The sequence below is a fragment of the Pipra filicauda genome, unplaced genomic scaffold (assembly GCF_003945595.2).
Source record: "Pipra filicauda isolate LSUMZ 115617 unplaced genomic scaffold, ASM394559v2 scaffold55_size4083901_pilon, whole genome shotgun sequence".
NCBI lineage: Eukaryota > Metazoa > Chordata > Aves > Passeriformes > Pipridae > Pipra > Pipra filicauda.
Genome location: NW_024104709.1, coordinates 2,413,164 through 2,426,129, shown reverse-complemented (window position 1 = coordinate 2,426,129; position 12,966 = coordinate 2,413,164). Strand labels below are relative to the sequence as shown.

The window sequence follows — 12,966 nt, the reverse complement described above, 5'->3', positions numbered from 1 at the left end:
CTGATGGACTTGGTTCAGCAACGCAGAGACAGATGTTTTCATGTTTTTTTACTATATCGAAGACATCATTTTCAGAAATGCAAGGCTTTCTCAGTATTTCAGCACAGGAATTTGTTCTACCAATTTCCTATGAAATTACTGTTAAAAGAAAACATGTCAGTGTCATGATGGCCCTTCAGTTTCCGCTCTTTGAGTATCAATGAGAATTTGTGTATGTAGATGCCATTGCTGTTTTTGTGTTAACACTTGTCAAAATTGTATTGTACCTATTGTGCTACCCTGAGATTATCTCATGTTACCTTTCACGCACATACAGCTCTTATTTGGTCAACAGACTTCACCACAGTTGCAATTTCCTTGGTATGTGTAATGAATAATGCAATGGAAGAATAATAGCACTGTGCTATATTTAGTTTTCATTAATGTACATGTTCCTTCTAATCCTTTTAAAAATATGTTCTTGCAGCCTATTTGTACTCTTGTCTGAGCATATTACAGTAGTTTTGATTTCAGTAGTACTTTGCGGCAAGAAATAAATTGAGCGCTAGGACATTTATAGACTATGAAAGCTTCTCTTTGGTTGTTCGTTCTGACTGACTTCTCTAAAGTGAAAGGAGGAAGGCTTATAGCTACCAAGGCTTATGTCTTGATGCTGGTTCCTTTAGTTAGCACTGATTTTTATAAATCTGGGTCTTTGAGATTTTCTTCAAAGTGTACATTTGAAGTACATCTCCCATTTGTTATGGAGATAGTCCATTTGTTATAGGAAACTGTAGGATCTCTTGTCCCTCACCTTTATTCTATACTCAGTTGTCTTTTAATATTTTGTAACTTGTTACACTTGTAATATTGCATTCATGTAGGGAGAAAGATGATTTCCACTCGTACTGGTGTTATGCACAGTGCAATGTTTGTGGACTCACTGCATCCATGAAACCCACTATGTTTGAACCATCCAAATATATTTAAAACGATTATGCAGACAGATAAACATTTTGAACATGGTAACTGGTATGAAAAGTGTTTCCACTCTCTCCCCATCCCGCCGGCAGAAGTGATGGACAGTGAAGCTGACATTGTCATCACTTGCTCAGAGTTAACATTGCACTGAGGCTGACTAACTTGCAGTGCAAAAACTTGCACATCTGAATCATCATTTGAGGCAGTCAGCAGAAGCAGGGAAAATGATGTTAATTAAATTTGATTGATACCTGGAAGCTTTAGATGAAGCCCTAAGGCCTAGAACTTGTTGATTTTTAGCTTATGTGGGGTTTAGGCTTATTTTATGACTTCTCATGCAGACATAAGAAATACATGAAACCATCTTGGTATTCTGCCCACCCTACTTAATATGAGAACTATGAAGAGAATCTTCAACCTGTGTGTTTTCTAAGATGGTCCTGCAGTACTTACTGTGTGACTGAGATTAGCAAGACTGTTTAATGTCTAAGTGCTCATATCCCTTCTTTTTGCCCAACTGTAGAGAGATACTTATGGTTGTCTAGTGTTTAGATTCCATGTGTCCATTCATTTTGATTTAATCACATGTAAAACTCAGAGGAAAATTTGCTAAAACTGTAATCCAATCTAGACCCCTGCACGTATATTGTAAATCTGGTAAGCACAGGGCCATTTTTGTCCTGTTGAAGGGCTGTTGATATTGCCATAGGCATGCGCTCCCCACTCCAATTATTTGGTCCCAGGTGTGTTGCACTGTCATTTGCACTCTTCTTACTTTGTAAATGAGTAAAAAAGTTTAGCAAGTTACAAGAAAGAGATTAAGAAACAGAATCAGTAGTGGTGTTATAATATTGATATATACCAAGGCTATTAAAGGAATATGTCACAAGTTCTTGAGCACCATCTTGCTGGTGGATATTAAGTTCATTGTATAGACTTAATTGCGTTTTCCAGTGTGGCTTATTTCATCATGTTATATGCAGGTTATTTCCCCTTCCCTCACTCTGCCCAATTTACTTTTATGTAACTGGACATTAGATGAAGAAATATATAAGCTTATTATCCTGTACTAAAAATATTTTCTTATGTAAATGAGTATTGCGTAATAGCGAGACCATTATTATGCTATTTCGGCCTTTATTGAACAAATCATTGAGAAATTTTAAAGTGTCATAAACACATAAACAGAAATTTCAGCTTCAGTAAACATTCCAAGACAAATAATTTATCCATAGGAGTGAGTTCTTCATATGCATTTATAGAGGTAAATAGTTTTTGAGAGCAAGTTGCCCGATGTGTTGTTGATTGTTTAATCTTTTTCTCTTTCCAGTTGTCCATATTTGTCAGAGAAGATTACGCCTGCTATACCTGCAATTGGTGGGATTCTTTTCTTTTTCGTGATGGGGACCCTGCTGCGTACTAGTTTCAGTGATCCTGGTGTCCTCCCCCGCGCAACACCAGATGAAGCAGCAGATCTAGAGAGACAAATAGGTAACACTGAAGGTCTGTTGTCTCTTCGCTTTCCTCCCGAGGGTGCATGTACTGTGTGAAGGCAGTGTGCTGCTCTGATCATGAGAGGAGTTACTCCTATCTTGCCACAGTGATTGTTCCGGAATTGTAATATCTAATAGCATTGCAGTGATTCCTGTGAAAAGATCAATTCTTCACCAAAAAAGTAAACACGATCCTGGCCTTGGACTGCGATAGTTATTACTGTAAATACTTTTCAGCAAATCTGGTAAAAGTCTCTCTGTGGTGCACAAGAGAATACTTTTTAAATTGTTTTTGGTAAAAAACCTGATATTTCAAAGGTTCTACAATTGTGCATCTTTTAAAGTAGTGTATCCTCAGAGTTTAACTGAATTTAATTGTTATTATTTATACTGTGAAACTGTATTAATATACAGTAAAAATGTTACTGTTTTTTATTTGTGTAAAGCCAGCATAATTAAAGTAGAGACCTAGATTTTAATCAGCCTCACTTATCAAGAGAATTGTTATCGAAATTCTAAAAATTATAGGAATATGCCTTGTTTATGGTTCTTGGGAAGGAAAAAAAAAGAGAGAGAGAAAGAAAAATAGGCAGGCCATGTAGCTATTACTCTAAGTAACCCATTGTCATCTGAGTCATTCCCACTGAAATGACCAGGAATACTTGCACAACTGATGGGCTGTGTCTACTGGCCAGTCTGGTTATGATCCAGGTTTGAAAGTAAATTTTCCAATCATCTCCACCAACTGCACACTCATTCTGCCCGCAGAGCATGCAAGAAACAGATTCTTTCCAAAATGAAATAAAGACAGACATACACTCCAAGGGTGCACCAAATTTACTCCATTATTTGAGTCCTCTGGACAACTGTAAAATATATGCACAATGGGGATGTTTTGTTCAAGCAGCTAGACTAAATGCACTCCAAAGTAAGTCCCCTAAACTGCATATAAAGACAGAGGTAGGGGCATCAGCACCAGTTGCATTTAGGTCAGCCTGCTGATCTACCCTCGCTGAGCTGAACTACTCACTAAAATAGAAAAATGAATAGAAACTAAATAGTGGAACCTAACGATTAGTTGAAAAAAAATTAAATTATTATTAGGAAGAAAAGATGTGCAAAAAAATAGCATAAAAAATACACATGGATACTGGATTCATTACTATGTGTTTACAGTTATGCATATTAGCAAAGTATTTAGGCTCTAGTGAATTAGAACACATCAGTGTCCAGAAGTTCTATAGTAACTCAGAAATACCTGCAAACTAGGAAGATGAAAACACACAAAATCAATAAACTGTATAGTATTGAAGAAAATGCAAATGAAGGATGAAATTCAATTGTCTATGTAATGAATGTCTTTATTAATTTAGCCAAAAGTCATATGTATAGATTATGTCAGGACTATTTTCTAAATAGAATATTATTTAATATACATTTAATGAAATGAGGGGAGAGTGAAGAAAGGAGGAAGAGTGGAAATTATGTGGGTAGCTGCTGTTGCACTGGTGAATCCAGAGCTTCTAGAAAGTCCTTGATAAATCCAAGATTCATAAACTGTGATTTTACATAATCTCTGTTTTTGTATTTTAAATATCTCAAACTGTCTGTACGTTAAATTCTAAAAGTGAGATTTCTACAGCTACAAACATGCTGAATAGCTAAAATGTGCTACCTGGATAAGAAACCAGGACGAGTTTGCAGAGTTGCTTCATAAGCAGTGGATTTGTGTGCTTATTTTTTAGTAATCTAGTAAAGCTTACCAAGGGCTACTGTATCTGCTTTGATATGACAGCCAACGGAAATCTGATTTTTCTGAAGCAGTTTCAGAGGAATGCACACTCATATAATTGAAATGACAGGTAACAGGTTTATGCAAGCACGGGAGAAATACCTGAGGCATCCTTGACATTTAATGCTATAATACAGTCTTGGGCTTTTTACAATAGAAGTATTTAAATGTTTGCTATCCATCTGAATTTCAGAAGTGGTTGAATCACCTTGCTTAAGCATCTGAAAATCTCAGAAAAAAAGGTATACAGCTTAGGCCACAAAATTTCACCAAGATTTTTTTTTTACGCATATGGAAAAATATAATGAAGCATTTATTTAGCACCTTTTCCTAATCAGTGTTATAGTCTACTTTCATTGATCTCTTTCAAGGAATTCTTTACCTAGAATAAGGTACTGGCTTTAGTCCAAAATACAGGCATAAGTTCCAGTTTAAGGAATTGCTTATTTACCTTGAGTGCAAAGAAACATTGATCTATGTCAGGAAAAAAATTATTTTAAATAAGCAGTTAACAATAATTTTTTGTTAGCATCTGTCAGAGTTTCAGCTAAATAAAAAACTAACAATACAAATTGGAAACTAGAAAAAATTCTGTATCAAAAAGTTGATTAGGAGAGTCAAAATGTTTCCATGTGTGACTATTTCAGAACTTCTGTTTACAAATTATAATTTATTTAAATGATATTGCATACTTGCTTCACAGATTCAGGCTGCTGAGCTGATCAAAGCCACTGTCTTTTCTTCAGCAGTAGCAAAGGCAGTAGCCTTCCAAGAAAGGCCAGTGGAGTATCAAGGAATTACATTGCCAGCAAATGTGGAATTCCCAAGCATGAGGGCTTATGGCAAGTCTAATAGAGGAACAAGCTAGGTAGCTATAAGAAATCCTTCTGCCCTAAAACTGTGACTCTGGATTCATCAATAGAAATGGAAAGAAGGATTTCTGTACTCTTAAAATATATTTTTTTTTAATGTACCCTTAAAAGGTGTATCCTAGTGGAGTGGTATTTGAGCAGCAGGAAAAGCTGAATGGCTCCCACGGTTGAAAGGAAAACTAGATGCTCCAAAACTATCATTCTGGTTAGATTGCCTTGTAACTTGCTGTACTTTTGAACTTCCAGTGCCTTCTAAAGATGTGGTGTGAGGTTAACAGTAATATATTTCTAGGCAAGAAATTCTTCAGATAACTCACCTAAAAAATAGTGCCTCTACCGAATTGGTTTTTTTCTAAAATCTGTGTATGTTGCATATGCTATCTGTGGCTTTCACTTCCCTCAAGTCATTCTTAGATACTTGAGTCTTACACTGCCCTACCTGTCTCTTTGGGAAGCAACCTCCCAAAAATTATTACAAATGCAGTGAGAAACAGTTGTGTCCTGAGAAGAGGAATTCTGATTTAAGAATGTTATTTAGAAGTTTTTTTAAAACTTTTTAAACTAAGACATAGAATAGAATGAGCTGATTAAGGAGAACGGTTCTCAAAATAAGGCTCTCTAAAGAAACTGCCGGTACTTCATTCTTTCAGGTGACTTTTTGGAAACAGGGTCATCATACTGACAATGAGAAATGTTTCCATTGTCACCCTTGTTTGGGTGAAGATGGGGGACTAACAGAGCTGTGATGCTACTGTTTCCACCCCCCGGGTACAAGAATGCAAAGCAGTTGTTCTTGCAATTTTGCAGTGTTCATAGGAAAACAGAAAGTGAAAGAAACAGAAAAAATTGTCCAAAAAGCAAAAGGGACTTCTGTTATTGAAAAATATTACATTAAATGCACATCATCAAGCTATCCTCATCCAGAGGAAGGTTGGAAAGTATACTAAGAGGCCATTCTGACTGTATTTGATTGCAGTCAGAAAGGTACTTGCATCATAAGTTTCTAAAGGTGAGTAAAAAGACATGGCACAAGCATATTGGGAAAGTGTGGGAAAGGCAAAAGTAGAGTGAAGTCAGTTACAGCCATCAAGGAACAGTAGAAGGAAACAGTACAGGTTCTGTTAGAGGTTAGAGGAAGAAAGAGAAGCTGAAGGTGTGCTGTGTTGTTGGAAAATGAGAAATAGCAGAGGACAATCTGAAGGATCAAGACTGCTTTGATCTCAGAAGATAACTTGTAGCTTCTTGACTGCTGATAGGAAGTACAGGTCAGGAGAGGGAAAGTAGTTAAAAGTCTGTCAATCTACTATACTGTATCTTTACTGGTTTATCTAATGTTCTACTTTAGAAAACATCAGTTTTCTCTCTAGAAACTATTCTCTGGTTAGAGAGACATGGAGTAAACTGCTAAATGATCAAATTATAAGAATTGAGCCTGGCAAGGAGTAGGGGTTTATGGCCATTTAAGTCTCAAAAAGAACAACAAAGTATTTCAAAGCAAATCAAGAGTAGCCATGTCCTTTATTGAAAGAAGTAGCGCTTTCTTGGTGGAAAAGAACTTTTAGTGGATAAGAAGAAGCAGATGTCCTTAATTTTTCACTCTGAGCTCTTAATGCTGTGCTGCATAGTATTCTTTCTATATAAATTTTGGAAATAAGGTCTAGATTAAATTGCCACAAAGTCAGTGATCAACTTTTTGAAAAGACACTCTAGTAGCAAATGGTAGGTGATCAAGTAGGATATTTCAGAGACTGACTGTGGACTCAAGAAGAATATGCTTAACTCTGAAGTTGATGCTGACATGGGGACATTTGCAGCTACTGGGTTTGATTTTTTTAAATATATTTTAAATAGTCTTAGCAAATTTAGGGAATAAACACAAAATGCATGACTACAAATGGAAATCAAATATTAACAAAAAAGGGTCTAATTGGTGAATGGACACTTGAGGATTATCCACAAGCAGATTGATATCCACAAGCACTGTGATATGACAAAAAGGGGAAATCCTTTTTGGGATGTGGTAGAAGAAGAGTCATTGCATGAACCAGAAGTGACATTCTGTGATACCTAGTGGTGATGAGGGGTCATTTCACTGTCTGGCTTTTGACACCCTGGGTGGAAACTCGAGAGGAAGGCAGCAAAACAGAAGTCTAGAAAATGGGACCTGTAAGAATATCTGATACATACATGTGTTTGGCCTAAGAGAGAAGAGGAGCAAAAATCTTAAAATGCTCTAGTTTGGTTGCCTTTTTTTTTTTTTTCATATAACAGCAAAAGCAACTAGATTCATGAGGCTTATATAATGCAAAATCACTCAAGGTAATGTAGGGTTATTTGCTATAAAAGTGCTATAATTTCACTGAAATGCAGCATGGTCTTTTTTTTTTCTTCTCTAAATGGAACATTAAACTTATTGATGTAGTATTTTTATTTTGGTTATAACTTTCATTGAAATTAGAAAGTCATTTTTTCCAGGGGAACCCCAGTGGTAATTGCATTATTTTCATGATGCTTCTGCAATAACACAAAATATACTGAGGGGGGCTGTTTCTTCTATGGAAACATAAATAGTAGGAGCAGCCATATTTTGTAGCCTCTTTGCAATTATGATATGTATCTCTTGTAGTTACATTAGTGTGAAATCACCTGAAGTGGAAAAGTTCTAAATATGAAGGCCTAAAAGGATAACCAAATCCAGGAGAATGGGTTTCTCAGATGGGAAAGTGTCTGTCCAGTTGACATACACAAGTTTAACAATTCTTCCTCAAAATTGATCTTGTTTGCATTGAATAGGTGATAGAATAGAATCATAGAATCACAGAATCAACTGGGTTGGAAAAGACCTGGGATCATCACGTCCAACCCTTGATCCAACACCGCTGTGGTTACTAGACCATGGCACTAAGTGTCACATCCAGTCTCATCTTAAAAACCTCCAGGGATGGTGAATCCCTGGGCAGCCCATTTCAATGTGTGATTACTCTCTGTAAAATATTTCTTCCTAATATCCAACTTAAATCTCCTCGGCAGAGCTTAAGACCATGCCCTCTTGTCCTACTGCTGGTTGCCTGGGAGAAGAGACCAACCCCCACCTGGCTACAACCTCCTTTCAGGTAGTTGTAGAGAGTGATGAGGTCTCCCCTGAGCCTCCTCTTCTCCAGGCTAAACAACCCCAGTTCCCTCAGCCTCTCCTCATAGGACTTATACTCGAGTCCCTTCACCAGCCTTGTTGCTCTTCTCTGGACCTGCTCCAGCACCTCAATATCCTTCCTGAACTGAGGGGCCCAGAACTGGACACAGTACTCCAGGTGTGGCCTCAGCAGTGCTGAGTACAGGGGAAGAATCACTTCCCTGGTCCTGGTGATGCAGATAAATGAAAAGATGATCATAATAATTTATCCTTCCAGCCTTAAACTCTTTGGATTTTTCTTCAGGCTAACTGTCTTAATCTGTGTGTATCTTCCTCATTTATTCTGTGCAGCCAACTCAGGCCAGATCACAGTTTCTTCTTGCTTGCTTTTGCATTTTCAAAAGCCCTGGTCACGTTGTAGTCTCCGAGGAGTGAACCAGCAGGCCGGGTAACCTCCCATAGCACTCCTCCAGCAGGCCCCCAGCACGGCCTTAATACCCTCGCCGTGGTAGCCCCTGGGTGCCCATTGGCCAGTTCACCAGTATCCAAGCAAAGTTCGCCTGGTACCAAGATGGGCCCTGAGTGTCCATTGACTGGTTCTCCGGTATCCAAGCAAGATCTGCCTGGCATACCTTCTTTGGGAGAGTAAGTCCTTGCCGTGTTCTTGACTGTAACAACTTATCTTTTTTGCTGGTCCACCTGCCTCCAGCAGCTTGCTTAGGTACCTGCTGGAACTTTTGCAAGCAGTTCAGCTCCTGCAGCAGCCTAGCTGCGTCATCAAGGCTTTTTAGCTCCATGCTCAAGGCAATGGTGAAGGAGACTCCATCTTTTAATCAGTCATTACACGAGCATACCTTTCCAATAAAGTTTTAGACTTCAAGAAGATCATGCAATTCTACTTTTAAGAAAATAATACATGATTTCAGAAAAACTTAAGGCAGCAAGTCTTAAGTCTTAAAGTCAAGACCAATATACGGTCGATATCTCTTGGTGGCTGTCAGATGAAGAGCTATCTTAAGAATGCAGTTAGCAACTGGTGGTTTCAGTCTAAGCCAGGTTCCCAGTATTGTTTGTCCCTGAGATTACTGGCTGGCAACAAGAACATTTGATTAAAGTTCTCTCCCACCACCCCACCCTGAAATAAATTAGTCGATCCTCTTGTAGCCCACTGTTGTTAAGCATGTAGCTTAGATTTAAGTGGTTCAACACAGTGGAAGATATTTCTTAGAGGTCTGCATTTTTGTAGGGCTTTGTTTTGTTTGATGTTTTTTCTGTTGTTCTTCAGATGTTATAGGTTATACATAAAGATTTTTTTTCTTACGTTGTCATTTTCTTGTCAGGAAACATTACAATTATTTCAAGTTGCTGACTTTTTTTAGTAATCTTGTTTGAAGATTGAAATTGTGTCCTGTTAAAGTTGTCAGCAAACCTTGCATAATATGATTGTGAAGCTTGTATAGAGACAATATGGGGAGACAACCTAGGGGCTGTTTGTCTTAGGATCTTAAGAACGTTGACCAAAAAATCCAACCCTTGATTGAGCAGGAGAATCCCAGTGATATGTATAAAAACTTGCAGTGTCTGTGTTTCATCTAAACAGCACCTCTCATTTCTTTTCAGCATAATAAATTGAGAAGTCTAAGTGGAGTTTGTTGTCACATTAGAAGGTTGCTAGGCTGTGCTGTAACTCAATTAAATACTTATTTTCTTGGAGCAGTTTGGGTCTCTTGGTCCTGCAAAGACATGGACTATATGTTTGTGACTTTTGTAGTAGGGTAATAAAAATGCTGGAGCCCCATCTAGTGCATGAACAGTTAACCCTGCTAGAGAAGTTATAAAACATGTCAGAACAGAGAGGATAGAAGGCAATTCCGTTAGTGGGCAAATTTTAGCCTTTTTGTAAAATAACTTGTATTACTACATCAATAATGGATTGGATGAGAAAAATGTAGTAGTGGTCAAACACAGGTCGTTGGGGGAAGGTGATTCCATAAAGGTTAATTTTATTGTGCCTCAAAGGGACCACATATATTAAAAGATTTAACTGTGTTAGACCCCAAATACGAGCAGTCAAATTGAAGGCTAATTACAGTCTGAAAATTCACAGTGAGACCAGGACATGTTTAGCACATTTAGATTAGATAAATCAGATTAAATCCAAACACATTTGACCTTGCTCAGTTGCTTGTTTCCAGGAAAAAGATGCTAGTAAACAGAAAGACTGGGACTTTCAGGTTTGATTATGCAATTTAGGATTGCGAGTAAAATTCTGAGTCCATGGAAAGTCAGCAAGACTGTTTTCATTAATTTCATTTGCATCAGCTTTCACCCTTGGATTTTGAGATTAATTTTCCTAAGAGAGTTAGGATTTGCTGTCTCTGTGAACTTCCCTGCAAATGTCTGGGAGGAAATCATCTTAGAAAACTAGCATTGTAAATATAATGGGCTAGACAGTAGTCTCCCTTCTCCACCAGAGAAGACGGAAGTTGCCTTTGAGATTCTGCCAGAGCCCATTTAAAACAAATGCAGTGCACTTTTTGAAGTTCATGAAAGGGAGGGGAAATACTGGATTTAGTCAATATTCATTTTATAGCATAAATGTGTCTTTAGGAAAAAGAGCATTTTTCTTCTAAACAATTCCTCTTGACTGGTTTCAGTACTTTTCTTTCAATGATTATGTACATACTCAGGAATAATAAGATTTTTTAAAATAAGAAAATCTGAAATATTACTGTTATTTTAGGAAATCTAATGCATCAAAATTTCTAGCAGTATAGAAAGCTACACCTAGATGAAATTCAGGCTTTATAAGTATTTTTTTTATAATTATGCACCTAAATTTGGGTATGAGTATCAAATGGAAACCTTCAGTTTATTAATGAATATGCTATGCATGCATGTGTTAAATGCTTTATTCAATAAAAAGCTAACTAGGGCAAATGACCTATGTTTTTGCTCACAGTTTAAGTCTTACTTTGACCAAACTATGGTAAGAAATGGGCATAACAGTGTGTTTTGTGGACCAAGGATTTCTAGAAAGACTAAGAATATTACTAGCCTGCTGGTTATAATGTTACTGGAAGTTTTTTTTAATGTAATGTGAATTATAAGACATTCTTCCCAGTATTCTGGATTTAGGAGTCATCCTTGTCTCTGTAAAGCTTTAAATAGTATAAGCACAGTTGTACTGTGCCTTCCAAAGATCATCTTTTCAGCTTACACACTGATATGCACTGGTATACAGCTTGTAATGCAATACTTATTGAATCAAAAATACTGTGTCAAGTAGTATTGGCCTTGAGGTCAAAATCAGTGTCATTGATAGTTATGGGAACCACACAGTAGTCCATGGTTCCATATGAAGATCATAGGACCTGGCCAAGCATCACAAGGGCGTGGTTTAGATCCAACCCAAGCCAATGTCTATACCTCACTGAGCTCTAGGAGGCTGCTTCTAAGCTACTGTTTCTTCAGTATTCACCACTTCATTCTCATAACGGATGTTTAGGAGCTTCACACCCAGATTCCATCACTCTCAGCTATTGCTCCCTTCATTCCTTTCATCCTCTTCTCTAACAGAGCTTTCTGAAACCTGTTTCATTGGTCAGGTTTACAGTGGTGTCCCACAAGGACTTTTATTGATGCATATTTGTGAAGTGGGTGAGCACGTTGCAGACGAGAACTTCTTAAGTGAGGTTTGCTGCCAAATCAGGCACTTTGTATAATTACACCTTTGTTAGTTGTGCTGTTGCTAGTTTGAATATCTTGCTAGGTGAGGAGGCTTTCTTATTGCCCTCTTGGAAAATACATAGTTTGTAGACTGTGTAATTCACAGAAACTGTAATTGTGGATGATATTTCTAATGATTTGAGCTCAAATACAGCTCATAGATCTTTTAGTAACAAGCCCCACATGAAAGAGAGTGGGACAACTTAAGACACAGTTGTGCAAGTGACTGTGACTTTGAAATGTATTTTTGTTCATATATTGGGAAGTACTTTATTTTACAGCTGTTCTACCTGTCCAAGAGTAATAATTTAGGGGGTTTTAACTTCTGTAGTTTGATTTGATTGTGATTACACAAGAACAGTTAAACCTAGAAAAAGGTGCCACTTTTAGATGTTCAACTTTGAGTTAAGTTCAGCTTGGGCAAAATTGAATTTCAGTGACTTAGCCTGATCGGTACTTTAGTTGCTGGAAAACTTACTGCTAATGCCCTAAAATAAAACAAAATGAAGTTAAGAAACCAAAGCCAAAATTCCACCACTTGTATCAAATGAGGTAGTTGGAAACTGGTTTTATGCAACAAACAAACTTCCGAGTGTGTACAAGTAACACTGGGAGTTGCATTTTCAAACTTCTAAACAGCAAGAGCTGAAAAATACTATTGTGAATGTGCCCCATTGTATCATAGCATTCAAGGGATCTCAACATATGCTAGGTTCTGATGACAGAGCTGTTGTTGCTTAAGTAAATGTACAAGTTCTACATTTGGTTGTAGAATTTCTGCAGCACTTCTAGAGAGACTTTTTGTTATTACTGGAATTCTAAAAATATTGAGGAAGATCCTAAGGAAAACTTGTCCAAGTTTTACTATCCTACACCAGTATTCATAATTGTCGTTAATGTATTATCTATGAACTATTAGGGGATGAGAGAGTTGTAACAGTTTGGGGATCAAGGTCATTGTCAGCATTTGAGAATTGGGCTTGGATGGTT

General features: G+C 37.4%; 1 protein-coding gene across 4 annotated transcripts in view; it reads left to right on the top strand.

Annotated features, from left to right (window-relative positions):
- Window positions 1-12,966, top strand: part of ZDHHC14 (zinc finger DHHC-type palmitoyltransferase 14) — a 103,386-nt gene that overhangs the window by 53,624 nt on the left and 36,796 nt on the right. For 3 of the 4 annotated variants that reach the window (XM_039387423.1, XM_039387421.1, XM_039387425.1), the window contains exon 2: window positions 2,291-2,463. In XM_039387423.1, the coding sequence (XP_039243357.1) occupies window positions 2,291-2,463 (173 nt within the window). The remainder of the gene's footprint in view (window positions 1-2,290; window positions 2,464-12,966) is intronic. The other variant, XM_039387422.1, reaches the window with a different exon arrangement.